General features: G+C 56.9%; 6 protein-coding genes across 6 annotated transcripts in view; 3 read left to right on the forward strand and 3 right to left on the reverse strand.

Moving 5' to 3' along the window:
• The window catches only part of GUITHDRAFT_73067 (hypothetical protein), a gene marked incomplete at both ends in the record, with an annotated part of 3,001 nt that extends 629 nt beyond the window's left edge, over nucleotides 1-2,372 (forward strand). Inside the window, 5 exons of the mRNA XM_005830321.1 lie at nucleotides 317-700; nucleotides 928-1,104; nucleotides 1,489-1,901; nucleotides 2,095-2,214; nucleotides 2,316-2,372. Of these exons, the coding sequence (XP_005830378.1) occupies nucleotides 317-700; nucleotides 928-1,104; nucleotides 1,489-1,901; nucleotides 2,095-2,214; nucleotides 2,316-2,372 (1,151 nt within the window). The remainder of the gene's footprint in view (nucleotides 1-316; nucleotides 701-927; nucleotides 1,105-1,488; nucleotides 1,902-2,094; nucleotides 2,215-2,315) is intronic.
• Nucleotides 2,373-2,509: 137 nt separating this feature from the next.
• On the reverse strand, nucleotides 2,510-3,645 carry GUITHDRAFT_95367 (hypothetical protein; the record flags this gene model as incomplete). The annotated part of the gene is made up of 1 exon (XM_005830322.1): nucleotides 2,510-3,645. A coding segment is annotated over one exon (1,009 nt), but the record flags the coding sequence as incomplete, so codon positions are not given.
• A 739-nt stretch (nucleotides 3,646-4,384) lies between these two features.
• Nucleotides 4,385-5,208, reverse strand: GUITHDRAFT_153258 (hypothetical protein). The gene is made up of 2 exons (XM_005830323.1): nucleotides 4,969-5,208; nucleotides 4,385-4,921 (listed from the first exon to the last, which is right to left on the reverse strand). Exons 1-2 carry the CDS (start codon nucleotides 5,125-5,127, stop codon nucleotides 4,640-4,642), a joined length of 441 nt encoding a protein of 146 aa, XP_005830380.1. The 5' UTR covers nucleotides 5,128-5,208; the 3' UTR covers nucleotides 4,385-4,639.
• A 2,782-nt stretch (nucleotides 5,209-7,990) lies between these two features.
• GUITHDRAFT_57888 (hypothetical protein) lies at nucleotides 7,991-8,566 on the forward strand (the record flags this gene model as incomplete). The annotated part of the gene is made up of 2 exons (XM_005830324.1): nucleotides 7,991-8,243; nucleotides 8,325-8,566. Coding segments are annotated over 2 exons (495 nt in total), but the record flags the coding sequence as incomplete, so codon positions are not given.
• A 456-nt stretch (nucleotides 8,567-9,022) lies between these two features.
• On the reverse strand, nucleotides 9,023-11,060 carry GUITHDRAFT_163841 (hypothetical protein). Its single transcript, XM_005830325.1, has 14 exons — nucleotides 10,840-11,060; nucleotides 10,722-10,790; nucleotides 10,601-10,669; nucleotides 10,501-10,535; nucleotides 10,417-10,450; nucleotides 10,326-10,361; nucleotides 10,248-10,277; nucleotides 10,049-10,078; nucleotides 9,910-9,982; nucleotides 9,813-9,858; nucleotides 9,675-9,754; nucleotides 9,521-9,552; nucleotides 9,392-9,467; nucleotides 9,023-9,344 (listed from the first exon to the last, which is right to left on the reverse strand). Exons 1-14 carry the CDS (start codon nucleotides 11,048-11,050, stop codon nucleotides 9,164-9,166), a joined length of 1,002 nt encoding a protein of 333 aa, XP_005830382.1. The 5' UTR covers nucleotides 11,051-11,060; the 3' UTR covers nucleotides 9,023-9,163.
• A 1,648-nt stretch (nucleotides 11,061-12,708) lies between these two features.
• Nucleotides 12,709-14,585, forward strand: GUITHDRAFT_110525 (hypothetical protein; the record flags this gene model as incomplete). Its single annotated transcript, XM_005830326.1, has 10 exons — nucleotides 12,709-13,096; nucleotides 13,144-13,271; nucleotides 13,318-13,398; nucleotides 13,592-13,644; nucleotides 13,694-13,761; nucleotides 13,808-13,913; nucleotides 13,961-14,021; nucleotides 14,069-14,229; nucleotides 14,277-14,457; nucleotides 14,511-14,585. The coding sequence occupies 10 exons, from the start codon at nucleotides 12,709-12,711 to the stop codon at nucleotides 14,583-14,585; spliced, it is 1,302 nt and encodes a 433-aa protein (XP_005830383.1).
• Between the last annotated feature and the right edge of the window lie 473 nt (nucleotides 14,586-15,058).

Here is a 15,058-nt window from a genome sequence, read left to right on the forward strand (position 1 = left end):
AAAAAAAAAAAACCCCCTCCCCCCAAAAAAAAGAGGAAGGACCCAGGGAGGGAGGGAGGGAGGGAGGAAGAGAAGTAGGGAGGGAGGGAGGGAGGGAGGGAAGGCTCTTATGATAGAACAGATGTACAACTATGATCTTCCGGATCCACGAGAGACTCCCAAGTGGTCGTTCTGCGACATCGGTAAACGAGAAGCGACGCGGGGGGTGTGAGCGAGAGGAGGGAGGAGGAGGGAGAAGAAGCGAAAGTGTGAAGGGGAGGAGGAGGAGATGTTTTTGGTGGTAGTTGTACTGGTTGATGGGCAGGGAAAGGAAGAGGACGAGGGAAGAGGGAAAAAAGAGGAGGAGGAGGAGGAGGAGGAAAAGATGAAGGAAGGAAGGAAGGAGGAAGAGGAGGTGAAGGGAGGACGAGGAGGAGGAGGATGGAGAAAGATGAGGAGGAGGAGGAGGAGGAGGGTAACAAGGCTTCAGGTCTAGCGGACAACTCCTATTACGACAACTACAAGTGGGTATTCCCACCGCAGGAGCGAGGAGACGGAGGCGTTGTGGACGACGGAGAATGCGCGAAGTTGCTGCTGGGAGGGATCAACATGGCGGATCGAGTCGTGACGGTCTCCCCGTCCTACAAGGAGGAGATCATGACGGATGGAGGAGGATGGGGCCTTCAGCATAATGTGCGCGCGCGCAGCGACCGACTGGACGGTAGGCGAGGAGGAGGAGAGGGGAGGAAAGAGAGGGGAAGCAGGGGAGGAAGACGTGGTGGTGCTGATGTTGGAGGAAATGTTGAGATGAAAAGAGTCAGCGAGTGAGAGAGGATCGTAGGCAGTGAGAGAGAGAGACAGAGACAGAGAGACAGAGAGCGAGCGAGTGAGGAACAGAGAGAGGGGAGCAAGACTTCAGGTGTTTTCCTGATTCAGCTGCTCCCCCAGGTATCTTGAACGGCATCGACACGGAGGAGTGGGACCCGGAGACCAGCAAGGCTCTTCCTGCTCAATTCAGCAAGAGCGACTTATCAGGCAAGGCGATCTGCAAGGAGAAGCTGCAGGAGGCTCTCGGCCTGCAGAAGAACCCCAACGCTCCCATCATCGCCTTCATTGGACGTCTAGGTGAGAACAGAGGAGGAGGAGGGAGGGAGGGGAGTCGGGAGAAGGGAAGAGGAGGAAGGAAGAGCAGGAGCAGGAAAGCATAGAGTCTAAGCCTAGACTAGCATGCTTCCTCCGCCGTCTCGTTCTCCTTCCCTTTAGTTTTAATCTCTCCTCTTGTTTCATCCCCGCATTGGTCCTCTCATGCTCCCTCCTCCCTCCTCCCTCCTCCCTCCTCCCTCCTCCCTCCTCCCTCCTCCCTCCTCCCTCCTCCCTCCTCCCTCCTCCCTCCTCCCTCCTCCCTCCTCCCTCCTCCTTCCGTCCTCCCCCTCTCTCTCTCCTCTTCCTCCTCCCTCGTCTCCTCCTCCTCTCCCCTCCTCTCCCTCCTCGCTCTGACCGCACCCCCAGCTCCGCAGAAGGGCATCGACGTGCTGCAAGAGTGCTTTCACTGGCTCATGGGAGGAGACGACCAGGGAGTCCTCGGAGACGCGCAACTCATCATGATGGGGAATGGGCAGGCGGAGTACGCAAACTTCATGAGGGCGGCGGAAGGACAGTACAAGGGAAGGATCTGTGGGTACGTGGGTTTCAGCTCGGAGATGGAGCAGAGGATTATCGCTGGAGCTGACATCCTCATCATGCCCTCCCGGTATGAGCCCTGCGGCCTCCCGCAGATGTACGCGCAGCGGTACGGGACGATACCCGTGGTGCATGCTACAGGAGGGCTCAAAGATTCGGTTCAGCAGTTCGAGTGGCGGGAAGGAGGAGAGACGGTGGGGACGGGGTGGAAGTTTGGGAACTGCGACGCCAATGGCCTGAAGGTAAAGCAGTGGAGGAGAGGGAAGGAGAGGAGAAGGAGGAAGAGGGAGGGAGGGAGAAGAGGGAGAAGGAGGGAGAGGTTGGAGGAGGAGGGAGGGAAGGAGGAGGGGGAGGGAGGGAGGGAGGAGGGAGGGGGAGGAGGAGGAGGATTAGGAGGAGGAGGAGGAGGGAGATGGATCTCATTCAAGGTGGCAGTGGGGTCTTTGGAATGCTCTAGAGATCTACAAGAAGAAGCCGGAGGTCTGGGACAACCTGAGAAAACGATGCATGGAGCAAGACTTCAGCTGGATCGCAAGCGCCAAGAAGTACATCCAGGTACCCACCCACCCACCCTCACTCCCTCACTGAATGCCTGCCTTTCCTCCTCCTCCTCTCCCCCCATCTTCGCTGGTAAAGGCAACTGACTTTACCTGCAGCTCATGGAGTGGGCCACCATGGACCCTCCCAAGCACGAGCCCTGGCCCTTCCGGTGATCAACTGGACAGCTGACCGCGAGGAGGAGGAGGAGGAGGAGGAGGAGGAGGAGGAGGAGGAGGAGGAGGAGGAGGAGGAGGAGGAGGAGGAGGAACCTAGGGGAGAGGTTGATGCCTTTCGGAAGAAGAGACTATGCCATGACTATTTAGAATTTCTTGAAGAGATTTCACAAAGCCAAACATTCAACGACATTACTAGCAGATTTCTTACGTTCCCTCCTTATTAGCCCAGTCATTATCCTTGACTCCCCCTCCCCCTCTTCGCTATCCACTCGCCGCCTGCCTCTGCAACATCCCAAACTGAACTTGGTTCGCAAGAGCTTCTGAGTTGGACTTGCCCTGACTCTCCTTGTACTCCGGCAGTCGCTTCCCCTGCCGCAAACATTCCTCGCACGCGATCAAGTACTGTTGCTGAGGCCCGATGATGCTCCCAGGCCTCACGATCCTTAGCCATGCCATCGTATCCCTTGCGGTCCAGCCAAAGTTGAACATGATCCACAGAGCGATCATCGTCCCGGTCCTCCCGAGCCCTGCCAGGCAGTGAACGGCAACCACACCAGGTTCATGGTCGCAGATCGCCAGGAAGCGCTCGACGAGCTTGAAGGAGGGAGTCGTGCAGTCCTCGAAGAAAAGGTCGTAGTGTCGTATCCCTGCCTCCTCGAACCCTCGCGCGTCGTAAGTGTCTTGCTCGTTAAGGCGCACGACGGCCGAGACTTTGAGCTTCTTGAAGACCATGACGTACTCCCCCGGCGTCCGCATGTTCTCGTCGCTGTCGTTGGGCCCTCTGAAGGCAATCAGCTTCGGGCAGATCTGGTGAACGTCGAAGTTGGCGGGGTTGTCGAGCCAGAGGTACCGGTTGACGTCGAAGCTGCGGTAGTCGAACCAGCCCACCTGCAGCGCGCACTTGAGCCCCCTAAAGCAGTCGAGGAGCGACAGGCCGAAGTCAGGCTGCTCGTACGTGGCGTCACGGAAGGGCATGAAGAGTTTGTATCCCATGTCGGAGAAGGCAGCGCTCGCCTCCTCTGGCGACCAGCCCTGCGTGATGACCAGGAACGCTCCGAGCAAGAAAGCAGCGTTAGTTCGCAGAGCTGCGTCCTTCTCTGCGTAGTAGACCAGAGTGCGATTGTAGAGCCGTTGATCCGACAGCTTCTGATGAATGTAAGAGCAAAACTGGTGAACTTCGGACAGGTTGACAGGCCCGAAGTCTGAGCAGAAGGGCAGGTAGGATTCATGGTGGGTGCTCGAGAAGAAGAAGATGTGGCGATTGTTCATGATCTCAAGCTTTGTTTGCCCTTCATCTCGGTGAATCACAAACCCCAGCCGCTTCGGGATCAGCTCCATGATCCTCCCATACTCAATCTGTGATTCGTCGCAGACTGTTGGACTGGACGGAGGGGTGCACGCAGCGCTGTGCTCTGAGTCGAGACCTTGCGAGTCATAGTACTTCTTCCTTACCTCCATGATCGAGTCCAACCCAGCTCTTCGCTTGTTCGCTGTCTTGGAGAGCATCTTCAGCACGTCTCGATTGCCAGCAAGGTCCTCCTTGACAACCGACAGGAAGTCGAACGCACTCAGCTCCCAGCAGGTGCAATGAACATCCGCTACCACATCGCACGTTCGCAGCTGGTTGTCATCAGTTCCACTTGGAGAGTCATCAAGGTGTATGAATTTGCGGCATGTTGCGACAAACGCCATCTCACCAAAGAAATCGCCATCCTTCAACCGACTGACAGTCTGGCCGTCGGCCATCACAAGAGCCTGACCAGTTTCGATGAAGAACAAGGTTGTCCCGACCTCCCCCTTCTTGACGATCATCTTTCCAGCTTCATACTGCCTCAGGCTCATCCGAGAGAAGCATGCCATCCTGCTTTTATCCACCATGATGTCGAAAAGTTCGCAGTTGGAACCGCAACTCGCGTAAGTCCTGCAGAAGTCCTCATTCGCCTCTGTCTCACTCCCTGAGCGATCTTCTGTTTCTAGCTGCTTGTTCATCTCAGCAAAGTCCAGCAGTGGACCCTTCTTCCCTCTCATGAATGCTCCCTTGGGTGAAACCAAACTTTGAACCGTCGAGCTTCCAATCGTTATGTCCCTTCCCGAGTTCGATTTCTTCAACGCCGTCAGAGCGTTGTCGTCCTCGTGTCCTCGACGAGGGGAGTTCTTGCTCCCCTCGCCCACAACGGTGTCAATGGATTTTGTATCGGCATTTCGAACCTGAGTGCTGTTTGCAAGGATTCTGCAGGAAGCAATCAAGAGAAACTTGAGGGAGTTCACAACAAGTACCTTAGCACCGCCTGCAAGCTGACATCATCGTCAGAAAAGCAGGTCAGGAAATGTTTCACGCTCAATTCAAGGCATCGGCAGGCTTCTGATGCGATAATAGAGGCAGTCCGCTTCCTGTTCAGTACATTCGCAGGGAAGTGCTTGGTTTGGTTTTTGAAAGTGGCCACCGTAGCAATAAACGACCCTTCCCCAAAGAAATCACCAGCATATAGATCGTTGACGTGCAATCCTTTCTTGATGACCCGCGCTGCTCCTACATCCAAGAAATACTGCAAGACGTGTCAGACGAACCACCAACAGCAGCTCGTTGCCTTACCATGGACGTCCCAATTGTTCCCTCCTCCAAAATCGTCTCCCCTGACTCGAAAGTTCTCAAAACCATCCCGGAGATAGCCACGCTCCTGTTGCTCGGACCCATCGCCTCGAAAAGTTGGCAGCTTGCCATGCTCTTCTTGAAATCACAGTCCATGCTCATGTTGAAAACCACGGCAACGGATTTCTGAGCCCGAGATTTGTAGGTTGTACTGGACAGCTCAGCAAAGACACCAAGTCATCTAAGAGGAGGTCAGTAGGGGAACACTTCAACTGTTCTCTTTGTTCCATAACCAGCAACAACAAGCTTGTCACGCTCTAAAATGCCTATCATAATTCGAGGGGAGCATGCAGACACCAGCGATTAACACCGCCATTTTCTCACTCTCACATTCCCCCCTCCCACAGCATCTCTCACGCATGCAGCTTAACCACTTCGACACGTCTTCGTCCAATCTTCTCTCTCCGGTTCTCAATACTATACATGCCACGATGTCTTTCTGCCCTGCCCTGCCCTGCCCTGCCCTGCCCTGCCCTGCCCTGCCCTGCCCTGCCCTGCCCTGCCCTGCCCTGCCCTGCCCTGCCCTGCCATGCCATGCCCTGCCCTGCCCTGCCCTGCCCTGCTGTCACCATTTTCACTGCGCCATTCTCACATTCTGTTCCATCGCACGACCTCCTTTCATTTCTTCATGGAGCAAACCATGTTGGTTTATTCAGACCACCCTACCTCCCTCAGACATATCGCAATTCACCCACCCCAAATCGAGGGAAAATTTATCCCTACCCCCCTTTTCACCCAATATTAATTGGAAAATACCCCTCTATATGACTGCCACACCACCCCCTACATCCGACACCACCCTTATCTTGACTCCGGCTCCTCAAGAGTTCCAAATGGAACCCGCATCCTCCCTTACGACCTTCTGCGACCACCCCTACCCCCAAATACTTTCATCACCCCACTTTTATATGAGAATTTGACCCCTCCATTTCCATTAAGCACTCTAGACCACCCCCTTCCTGAGAATACCTTATCGCCCCCACTCAAACCGGTTCTGAAGATGGCGGGATAGGGATAATAACTATAAAGGGCGGAGGAAACTGACCACCCCCACCCCCTTGTATCCACTAGATTTAAGGGTACTAGAGGAAATGTTTATGTATAATGTATGTTTTTCTAGCAATTTGTTATATCCCTTATAACAATGTACCCCCACCACTAGTTTTGTATGCCATGTTGACCCTACCCCCTAGGATGGTCATCCGAACACCCAGATATTTGAAGGGGGTTCTAGTGAAGAGGGGTACTTTGATAGGAGATGTGGGGGTAGTATCTGGTATATGTGGGTGGTTAGTTCGAGGGGAGGTAGGGGAGCTCCTCCAGTCAGTAGCATATACAATTATTTTAGACACAAAATGTGAGTAGTAAAATCGAAATAGAATATTTTCGATTTCAACAGGAAAGAGGACCGTGACATGGTGATCGGTCGGTTCAGTCCGATGGGCTCAAATATACCAGTAGATATTCAAATTTACTTCTAACATTTGAAAAAAGTTCAATATCCCTGCGACTTCCAAACCCAATCAAGTGCCATGACTGTCCGGGCCCCGCACCAGGTAAATTTGAATTTATTTGATTCAAATCAATCAAGATTCGGTTTGAATCGATCTGGCCGCTAGGACGGCAGTTGGTCGGATTTGACCATCTGCTCGTCGACAAGCCATGGCATCGGCGAATCGCCGGAGATGAAGGCGCCGGGAGCAGGAGCAGGAGAAGGAGCAGGAGAAGGAGAAGGAACAGGAGAAGGAGCATGAGCAGGAGTCACAGGAGCATGAGCAGGAGTCACAGGAGCACGAGAGCTTGAGGAGCAGCCCAGAAGTCGGAGCAGTCGCCGGGACTCGCCGACGACCGTCCCGGACGGTACGGTAGTCCGATCAGCCTGAGCAGTCGGAGCAGTCGGAGCAGTCGGAGCAGTCGGAGCAGGAGCAGAAGCAGGAGCAGGAACAGAGAGGGCCCGAGCAACGCCGGTGGAGCTCCCCGGGAGCGAGCCCGGAGGACGAGGGAGGGAGGAGGGATGACGGTAGCCCCCCGCCCTCAGACAGCCCCGCACTCGTCCTCGCCATCGTTCGAGGACCCCCAAGAGTTCCAGAGCGCACTGGTATGCCCCATCACCAACAGGGTCTTCGACGATCCCGTGCTCTGCACGGCGGACGGGCGGACGTACGAGAAAAAGGCGATAGAGAAGTGGATCAGGGAGAAGCGCAGTACCCCCTTCACCCACCCGAGCATGGTCGTCAAGCTGGACTCCATAGTCCCTCACCGCTTCCTAAAGTCTGTGCTGAGGAGGAACAGGAAGCAGCTCTTCATCAAGTCTCTCCAGCTCGCGTACGGGGACAAGTGGGAAAGTTTCTTAGACGACGCAAAGGGAGACAGCAAGGAGGAGGAGGCCGAGTACGAGCCAGGAGCCCCTCCCCTCACTGGTGTCAAGTGTTGCATCGTCGTAGAGCTCGAGGAGAGCGCGAGGGGGTCGCCGGACTCCTGTCTCTTCCTCGACCTCCTCCGATGTCTGTCCTGCCAGCGACTGCCTGTCAGCGCGACAGTGGTCAAGTGCCCGGGCCCTCCGGGCTCGTTTGAGATCAGCATCCTTCATCTGCCCAAGGACGCAACGGATAGGACGATGCGGGTGGAGCGATGCTACTCCAAGACGAACAGCTACTGTGCCCTCCCCACCGTGCAGCTGCTGTGCAAGACGGTCATCTCCGCCCTGCGCGAGCAGAAGTACAAGGACGGGAGGTGGTTGGAGGGTCCACACCTGCTGCCGGAGCAATGGAGAAGGCACGTGGACGAGTCGAGCTTCTGCGTGGACTGCAGGAGGACGAGGAAGGGGGGTAAATTGATGCTGCCCTCCATGCTGGTGTGGAACACAGACGACATGGACGGGACTGTCGTTCCTCCCGATCGCAGGCCCCCGATGACGAGGCCAATGCAACTGTGCATGATCGTCCCCGATGCGAGAGTCCAGGGGGTGGAGCTGGAGAGCCTGCGGCTGAGCTTCCATCATGCAGTCGAGCTCTGCGCCTTCATCGCCAACAACAGGACGGTAAGAAAAGTCTCCTTGAGGAAACTCGGACTCGACCAGGAAGTCGCTTCCCTCCTCGCCCAGTCGCTGGGCGTGAACACCAAGGTCACCTCGCTCGACCTGCGAGAGAACAACATCGGTGAACCACCCCGCTCCTCTCATCATCTCCTCTTCTTCTTCCTCCTCGTCCTGCGCCCTCGTCTCCTCTGGCTCCTCTCCTGCCCGCATCCCTTGGCTTCCCTGCCCTCCTCCTCCCCCTCTTCTCGTTCTCACTGCCCAGCAGGCCCCGAAGGAGCCAAGGCGCTCTCCGCAGTCCTCCGGTCGAGGTGCAGCCTCAAGACCCTCAGCCTCTACGGCAACGCCATCACAACGGTCGGGGCCTGCGAGCTCGCCAGGGCTCTCGAGCACAACTCGACCCTCTCCCAGCTGGACTTGGGTGACAACCTCATCGAGGACGAGGGCCTGGTCCGCATCTCCAAGGCGCTCGTAAAGACCACCTCCCTCACCTCTCTCCAGCTGCAGCCCACCGGACCCAGGGACAAGAGCCGAGGAGCGATCCTGGGGAGCCTCGGGGAGGTGTCAGGGTCAGTCGCGCTGTTCCAGGCGGTGGACAAGAACTCCTCCCTCGTCGCCCTCAACGTTGGGGCTAACGCGATCCTCTCCAAGTTCGACCCGAAGCTCCGCTCCTTCCGCCATGTCCCCAACCTCCTCCCGCTGCGTCCCAGCAGCGCTGTAGACCAGCTCAAGAGCTCGGGGAGGAGGAAGCCCAAGGCGCTCCCGGGGACGAAGAAGGGGAGGAGAGGAGCAGAGATCGACACCTCCGAGTTCCGGGAGGTCTTCGATCGCTGTACGATGGGCAACTTCACTGACTCGCCAAGGAAGAGGATGGAGAGGCTGCTGTCGGACGAGATCAAGAAACTGACGAGAAGCTGATGCGATGCTGCCGGCGCCTCTGGACGAGACTCAAGGGACGCGGATGAGAGTGGATCCCTTAATGACAATGATACGAACAAGCCTGAAGATAAGCCTAAAGATAAGCCTAAAGATAAGCCTAAAGATAATCAATAACGGATGTCACGTGAATGAAGTGAGTTATGTGAAGCTGCTCGTCGCTTGACCTCATGCTGCTCTGGTATCTCGGTCTCTGTCGCTGTCGCTGTCGCTGTCGCTGTCTGCATCAGCCCACAAGTCGATCTTCGCCTCCTCCACTTGATTCCCTTTGGCAGACGTTGCCACATCCTCTTCCTTCTCTGCCTCCTCCACAGGAAGAGGCGTGCGAACATTTGCTCGGTTGACCATACTGTGAAGTGTCAGAGGAGCTGCAGGGAGGAAGAGAAGAGGAGGCACCTGGCGAGAGAGCGAGCTAACCTCGAGCTCTCCTGCTCTTTCTTCTCCTCGGGGTTGAACTTGGCGATCCCTGACGCTGTCATCGTGTTACCAAGGCTGCAGCCCTCGAGGCCTCAAGGTGTCACAAACCTCTCTTGGCCAGCTTGACCTGCGCTGCCTGACTGCAGAGAAGACACTCGTGAGAGGAGGAAGACTGGGAGGAAGGGAAGAAGGGAGCTGGGGGGGAGGGAGGGGAGGGAGGGAGGGAGGGAGGGAGGGGAGGGAGGGGAAGGCAGCAGCTTACAGCTTGTGAGGAGGCGTTGGTGACGTTGAAGGAGAGTGAGCCTTGCACCGGATGTCCAGGAGGAAGGGGCACTCTTCAAGCTGTAGAGCCCAGGAGTCACTTGCGACTGTCACGGTCACCAGAGTCTTCTCAACTCACACTAACGCGTTTGCGGATCCCAGCTGTTGGCCTGACGAGCTGGAAGCTGAAGGAGTGTCATCTAGTCAGCGCCTCGACCCTCCAGCTCATGCCCCACCTGTCGCTCAAGTCGTAGAGACTGTGGGAAGAGCTCAGATGCATCCCCACGGAAGATCTCCGACGAGCGATGGCTGCGACAGCCGCTCAGGAGGAGCCGCGAGGATGAAGAGCAGTCGACACGGTCGAGTCAGGTTCACCTGGAAGAGAATGCGCATGCTGGACAGCAGCTGACAGCAGAGAGTCAGAGAGAGCGAGCAAGACGGCAGGGTAAGCAAATGCAGGAAGAGCAAGAGCAAGAGCAAGAGCAAGAGCAAGAGCAAGAGCAAGAGCAAGAGCAAGAGCAAGAGCAAGAGCAAGAGCAAGAGCAAGAGCAAGAGCAAGAGCAAGAACAATCACCTGCTTGATTGTCTTCGTTCAGCTGATCACCTGCCGTACATTGTCACATCTAACGCATCACATCCTCCATCCTTTCACCTTTAGGGGAGCTAGATTGCTTCCTCTTGAAGGAAGCTGCAAGGGACATTTGAGGTGTAAACTATGGACAACGCTTTCCCCCAGCTCTCACCCAGCAGATTACTCGTGAGGAGCACAGTAGAGCTCTGACGCCAGTTCAGTCGGATCAACTACAATTCGACGCAGAAGGAAGTACCTTCTTTCTCAGCAGCATAGCGTTCTTTCCCTCCGCTGCGGCGAGGGAGACAGGCAGGAGGTCAGGAGTTCACACTTGCAGGGCTCGGAGCTCTTCTCACCAGAGGACAGCCGAAGCCTTCGCGAGAACTGCTCGTGCTCAATCTCGTGCCTCAGGTCTCCTAGGACCACTACGACTCATCGTCAGCAAGCGACTGCCGGGGGGTAGGAAAAGACTTTCACCATCCAGATGTGACTTCTTGCTCTCAGCGCTGGCGTCCGAGTAGACTCTTCCAAACTCTCTCATCCCATCTGCCCCCTTCAAGTCAACAGCAGCAACTCAGTGTGACGGCATCCTCACCCTCTCCCTCTTGCGCCATGTCAACGGGAGACCTCTCTGCAGGCCTCTCGTCCACCAGGCTCGGGTCAGAGTTGCGCCTCGCCTCGAGCCGCATCGAGACTTTCTTGCAGTCCTTCCTCAGCCACCTGATCTCGTCCAGCCGCCTCTTGCTGCTCGACTGATAGTCTCGGATCATCCCCGCATGCACCTTCACTCCTGCTTGCCCCTGCATCCTGCAAGCTGAACAGCCGCATGTCAGACTCCTTGAAGACCGCATGCCTCACAAGGCCTTCAGCCCTCCGTGCCTTCAAGTCACATCCGCTCTTGGCGATCATCTATCTCTGAGGTTCGAGGTCTACCCTTGGCGTCATTTACATTGTCTTGGTTCCTCAGATGGGTGCCTTGCCTCACTAGTCCTGCCATCCTCCCCTCCCCTCCACCCCTCCCTTCACTGCTGTCCTCTTTCTCGCCTTCAAACTGGGTTCCCTCCTTGTCTTATCCTCCTCTTCCCTTCCCTCCCCATCTCTTGACCTTTATCTCTCCTTCTTCAACTGCTCTTGCTCTCTGATTCATCATCCTTGCTACCATGGCCAGGTTCAGTTCATATCTAAACAATCATTTCTGCCATTTCACGCACTTTCCTTATTACTCCTTCCTACCACCCCAACCTCACTCTTTGACAATAACTCGGAGTCGATGATACTCCACCTTCTCCAGAGAGCATCGTTCTTTTTCTCTCTATCCCTTTTCTCTCCGTATCCTCATACTCGCGCTTCCTCTCTCTCGTACCACGTTGTGGTTGTCTCCCTGCTACTCCCTCCTCCTTCCCGGCCCTCTCTCCCTCCTCTCCCTCCCCAGGCTCCCTCCTCCATCGCCCCATCTGATCCCTTCGACCTCCTCCGACAACTGCTTCAGTACCCCTTCTCACCCGTTCACTCGGAGTTCCGAACCCCACCCGGTACCCCCCGGTAGCCCCCGGTAGCCCCCGGTACCCCCGGTAGCCCCCGGTAGCCGCCGGTAGCCGCCGGTAGCCCACAACCCCCTGATCACCCCCACTTGTAATATGACCCCAGTAGTTCCGTCACCCACCCACCCTCCCTCCGGCCCTCCGAGCGTCCCCCCGAGTCGTAGTACCACCCCCATCGTAGTACCACCCCCATCGTAGTACCACCCCCATTGTCGATCAAAATTATCAGTTCAAGGGAAGGAAGTTCCTTCCTCCTTCTGGCCAGACCGGCGGGCCCGGGGGTCACGGGGGGCCGTCCGAGCTCGGAGGGGCCGGGCCGCGGGCGTCCGTCGGACCGTCACTGCCGGTACCCGCCGTTCACCGTGGAACTGCCGCTCAGCGGCTGTCGGAGTGCGTTGAACGGTGAGACTGGCTGAAACCGCCGCCGGGCGGGCCCGGGCTCAGCCCGCCACCGCACTCCGGCTGGCCCACCACAGTGAGTGACTTCATAGCGTTCACGGCCGGGCCCGTTGAGTCGCCGCCCGGGGCTGCGCGGCACTGCGGCACCGGCACTGCCGCAGCGGCTCTCAGTGCCATTACAAGTTACCGTAGTACCCGGCCGCATCGTACTCAGTGTGACGAGGCCGCGCCGCGGCGCGCTCAACTTATCAATAATTGACTGAGTCAGGAGATAGTTGAGTGACTAGGCTACCGGGACTGGGAGGCCCCCGTTGGCCCCGCCTGTACAGTACCGTACGGTCATCAGGCCCGGCCCGGCTGTACTAGTAAATTGATTAGAGCCAGAGGAGGGTTGGCCCGCACTTGCCCTCCCAGTCTCCATGCCGACAGACCATGGCAGGGAACTGGAGGCGCTGGTGGCTGCGGCGAGGGAGGAGGGAGGAGCAGAAGAGGTAGGTTGGAAGGATGTTGACGTGGAACGAGCGATGCCGGAGAAGAGAGACGCGAGGAGGACCTCTCTCTCATTCTGCACACTCTTCCTTTTCTTCTCCTCGTCGGTCACCCTTGCTTTCCTGTTGGGCTGGAAGCTTCGTGCCTACGTGTTCAACTACCACCGGGCAGACGTTGGAGCTCGTGCCTGGTACCTTGCAGACAGGCTTCTGGACGAGTCCTCAGTCTCGGCAGCAGAGCTGCAGTCAGAAAGCTACCAGGGACGACTATGGAGGCTAAGGAGCCTGAGCAGTAAACTGACATGGGACAAGTGCCTGAGCCCAATGAAGCGAGATGAGCGCTCGATCGCTCATCGTGGCGCGCCTCTCATGTTCCCAGAGCACACGCTTGAAGGATACACCAGCGCTGTAAGGATGGGTGCTGGTGAGATTGGGCATGGGGCGTGGGGCAGTCGTTGACGGTGCGAGCAGGGATGCTGGAGTGCGATGCTGTGTTCACAAGGGACAGAGTTGCTGTCTGTCGCCATTCGGCCTGTGACCTCCACTATACGACCAACATCCTGAGGGTGCCGGCGCTCGCGGACAAGTGCGACAAGAAGGTGAGGCATTCCAAAACCCCCGACGGCTGTTGAAGGTGGGAGACAGTTCCAACCCGGAGAGGGAGCGCGGTGCTGCACCACCGATCTGCTTGCATCGGAGTACAAGCAGCTGTGCGGGACCATGGAGGTGACCCTGCCTGCTCCTGCCTGCTCCTGCCTGCTCCTGCCTGCTCCTGCCTGCTCTGTGACGCCAATTAGATGATGACAAACGTCGGCGCCCGTACGGTGGACGAGTACCTGTCCGTCCCTTCCTGGCGGACGACTCTCTATCAGGTCTGCGTGTGGCACCAATCGACCTTGTCCTCGTGATCGCCGCTCAGGACGGAGGATGTGCCACTGTGATGACGCAGAAGGAATACATCCAACTCTCCATGTGAACCTGTCTTGTCTTGTGTCTTGGTTGTTGCAGTCTGACAGGCAAGGGGAAGGGAGATGAAGGTCAAGATGATCCCGGAGCTGAAGGAGCACGACTACTCCAAGATAGACATACGTGAAAGCTGCCATCTGCCGTCTTTCCGTTGTGAGAGACTCTTCAGACTCCCAAGATGAGGCGGCGGATCGTTTCATCCAAGACTACCTTGACCTTGGGGTCCCACCTTCTTTGCTGTTCCCTCAGACTTTCAGCAAGCAGCATGCGACAAGGTTCTCTGCTGACTCTGAGCAAGCGTCCTCCAGCTCATCTGCTGTAGGTGGCTGTCCAAGTATCCCATAGCAAAGAACACGGTTCTGTTGTATAGTCCCGGGGGGCAGGTGGAACTCTCGGTAGTTCCTCGATCTCGCTCCATCTTACATGTTAGGAGCAGAACGGGAAAGACACCTGGGAGACGACGTACAAGGGATGGTTTGAAGAGCTGCAGCGCCTGGGTCAGCCCATCAAGTTCGCCGGACTTCCGCTCAACGAGGTCATATCGGCCAATGACGCGCTTGGGGGCTCTTTCTCTCCCACAGAGCCGGTCAGGTACGCCTGCTGCGGGTGTTTGCGATCGCCGTACTGACCAAGAGCAGGTACCTCAAGGAGCAAGGGATAGAGATCATCGTGTGGACGCTGGAGAGGTCGGGAGCCGTTCCTAGTGGGTGGTACCTCGGTGTCCAACAGGGGAACGCCAGCACGGGAACGCACGGGAACGTTCAGAGTGCGGTGAGGAAGGATGCGGACATCTACTTGCTTCTCGATGTACTCTTCAAGGTTTGTGCATCCTAGCTGTCTACCTCTCCCGTCCCCGACTGAGTGCTCTTCAGGAGGTGGGAGTCTATGGGGTCTTCTCGGATTGGCCTGGGACCGTGACCCACTACCTCAACTGCGCCCTCCCCTAAGGAAAGCACACAGGCTGACTTGGGACATTCTCACATCCCCTGTACTACGTGACTTTATCTGCCACTCAGTGTGAGGCAACTCATGGTGGTATGAACTGAGTCGAGATCATGAGCTTAAACTTGGACTCTTCACCGTGACTTGCAACCGTCTGGGAACTCACTCGCTGTGACTCCATCATGACGGTATTAGCAACTCAGACGGTCGGAGTGCCACGGTGACTGATACGTACTGATACTTTGATCATATGGTCCTACGGTAAACTTGGCAGACGGTGAGGCCGCCCACTGGGCCAGGCTGGGCCCGCCCCCGGGCGCCGCAAGCGCCGCCGGCCCCGAGGCTTTCAACTGGCAAGTGTACTACGGTAGTCGGCTCTCGGATCCGATGATGAAGGCTAATCACTCGGCAATGTACCGCGGTGATCGGACCGTTGCCGGGGCGGCCCAGGCCGCCACGTTGCCATCTGATTACACTT

This window comes from Guillardia theta (genome assembly GCF_000315625.1).
Source record: "Guillardia theta CCMP2712 unplaced genomic scaffold GUITHscaffold_46, whole genome shotgun sequence".
Taxonomy (NCBI): Eukaryota; class Cryptophyceae; order Pyrenomonadales; family Geminigeraceae; genus Guillardia; species Guillardia theta.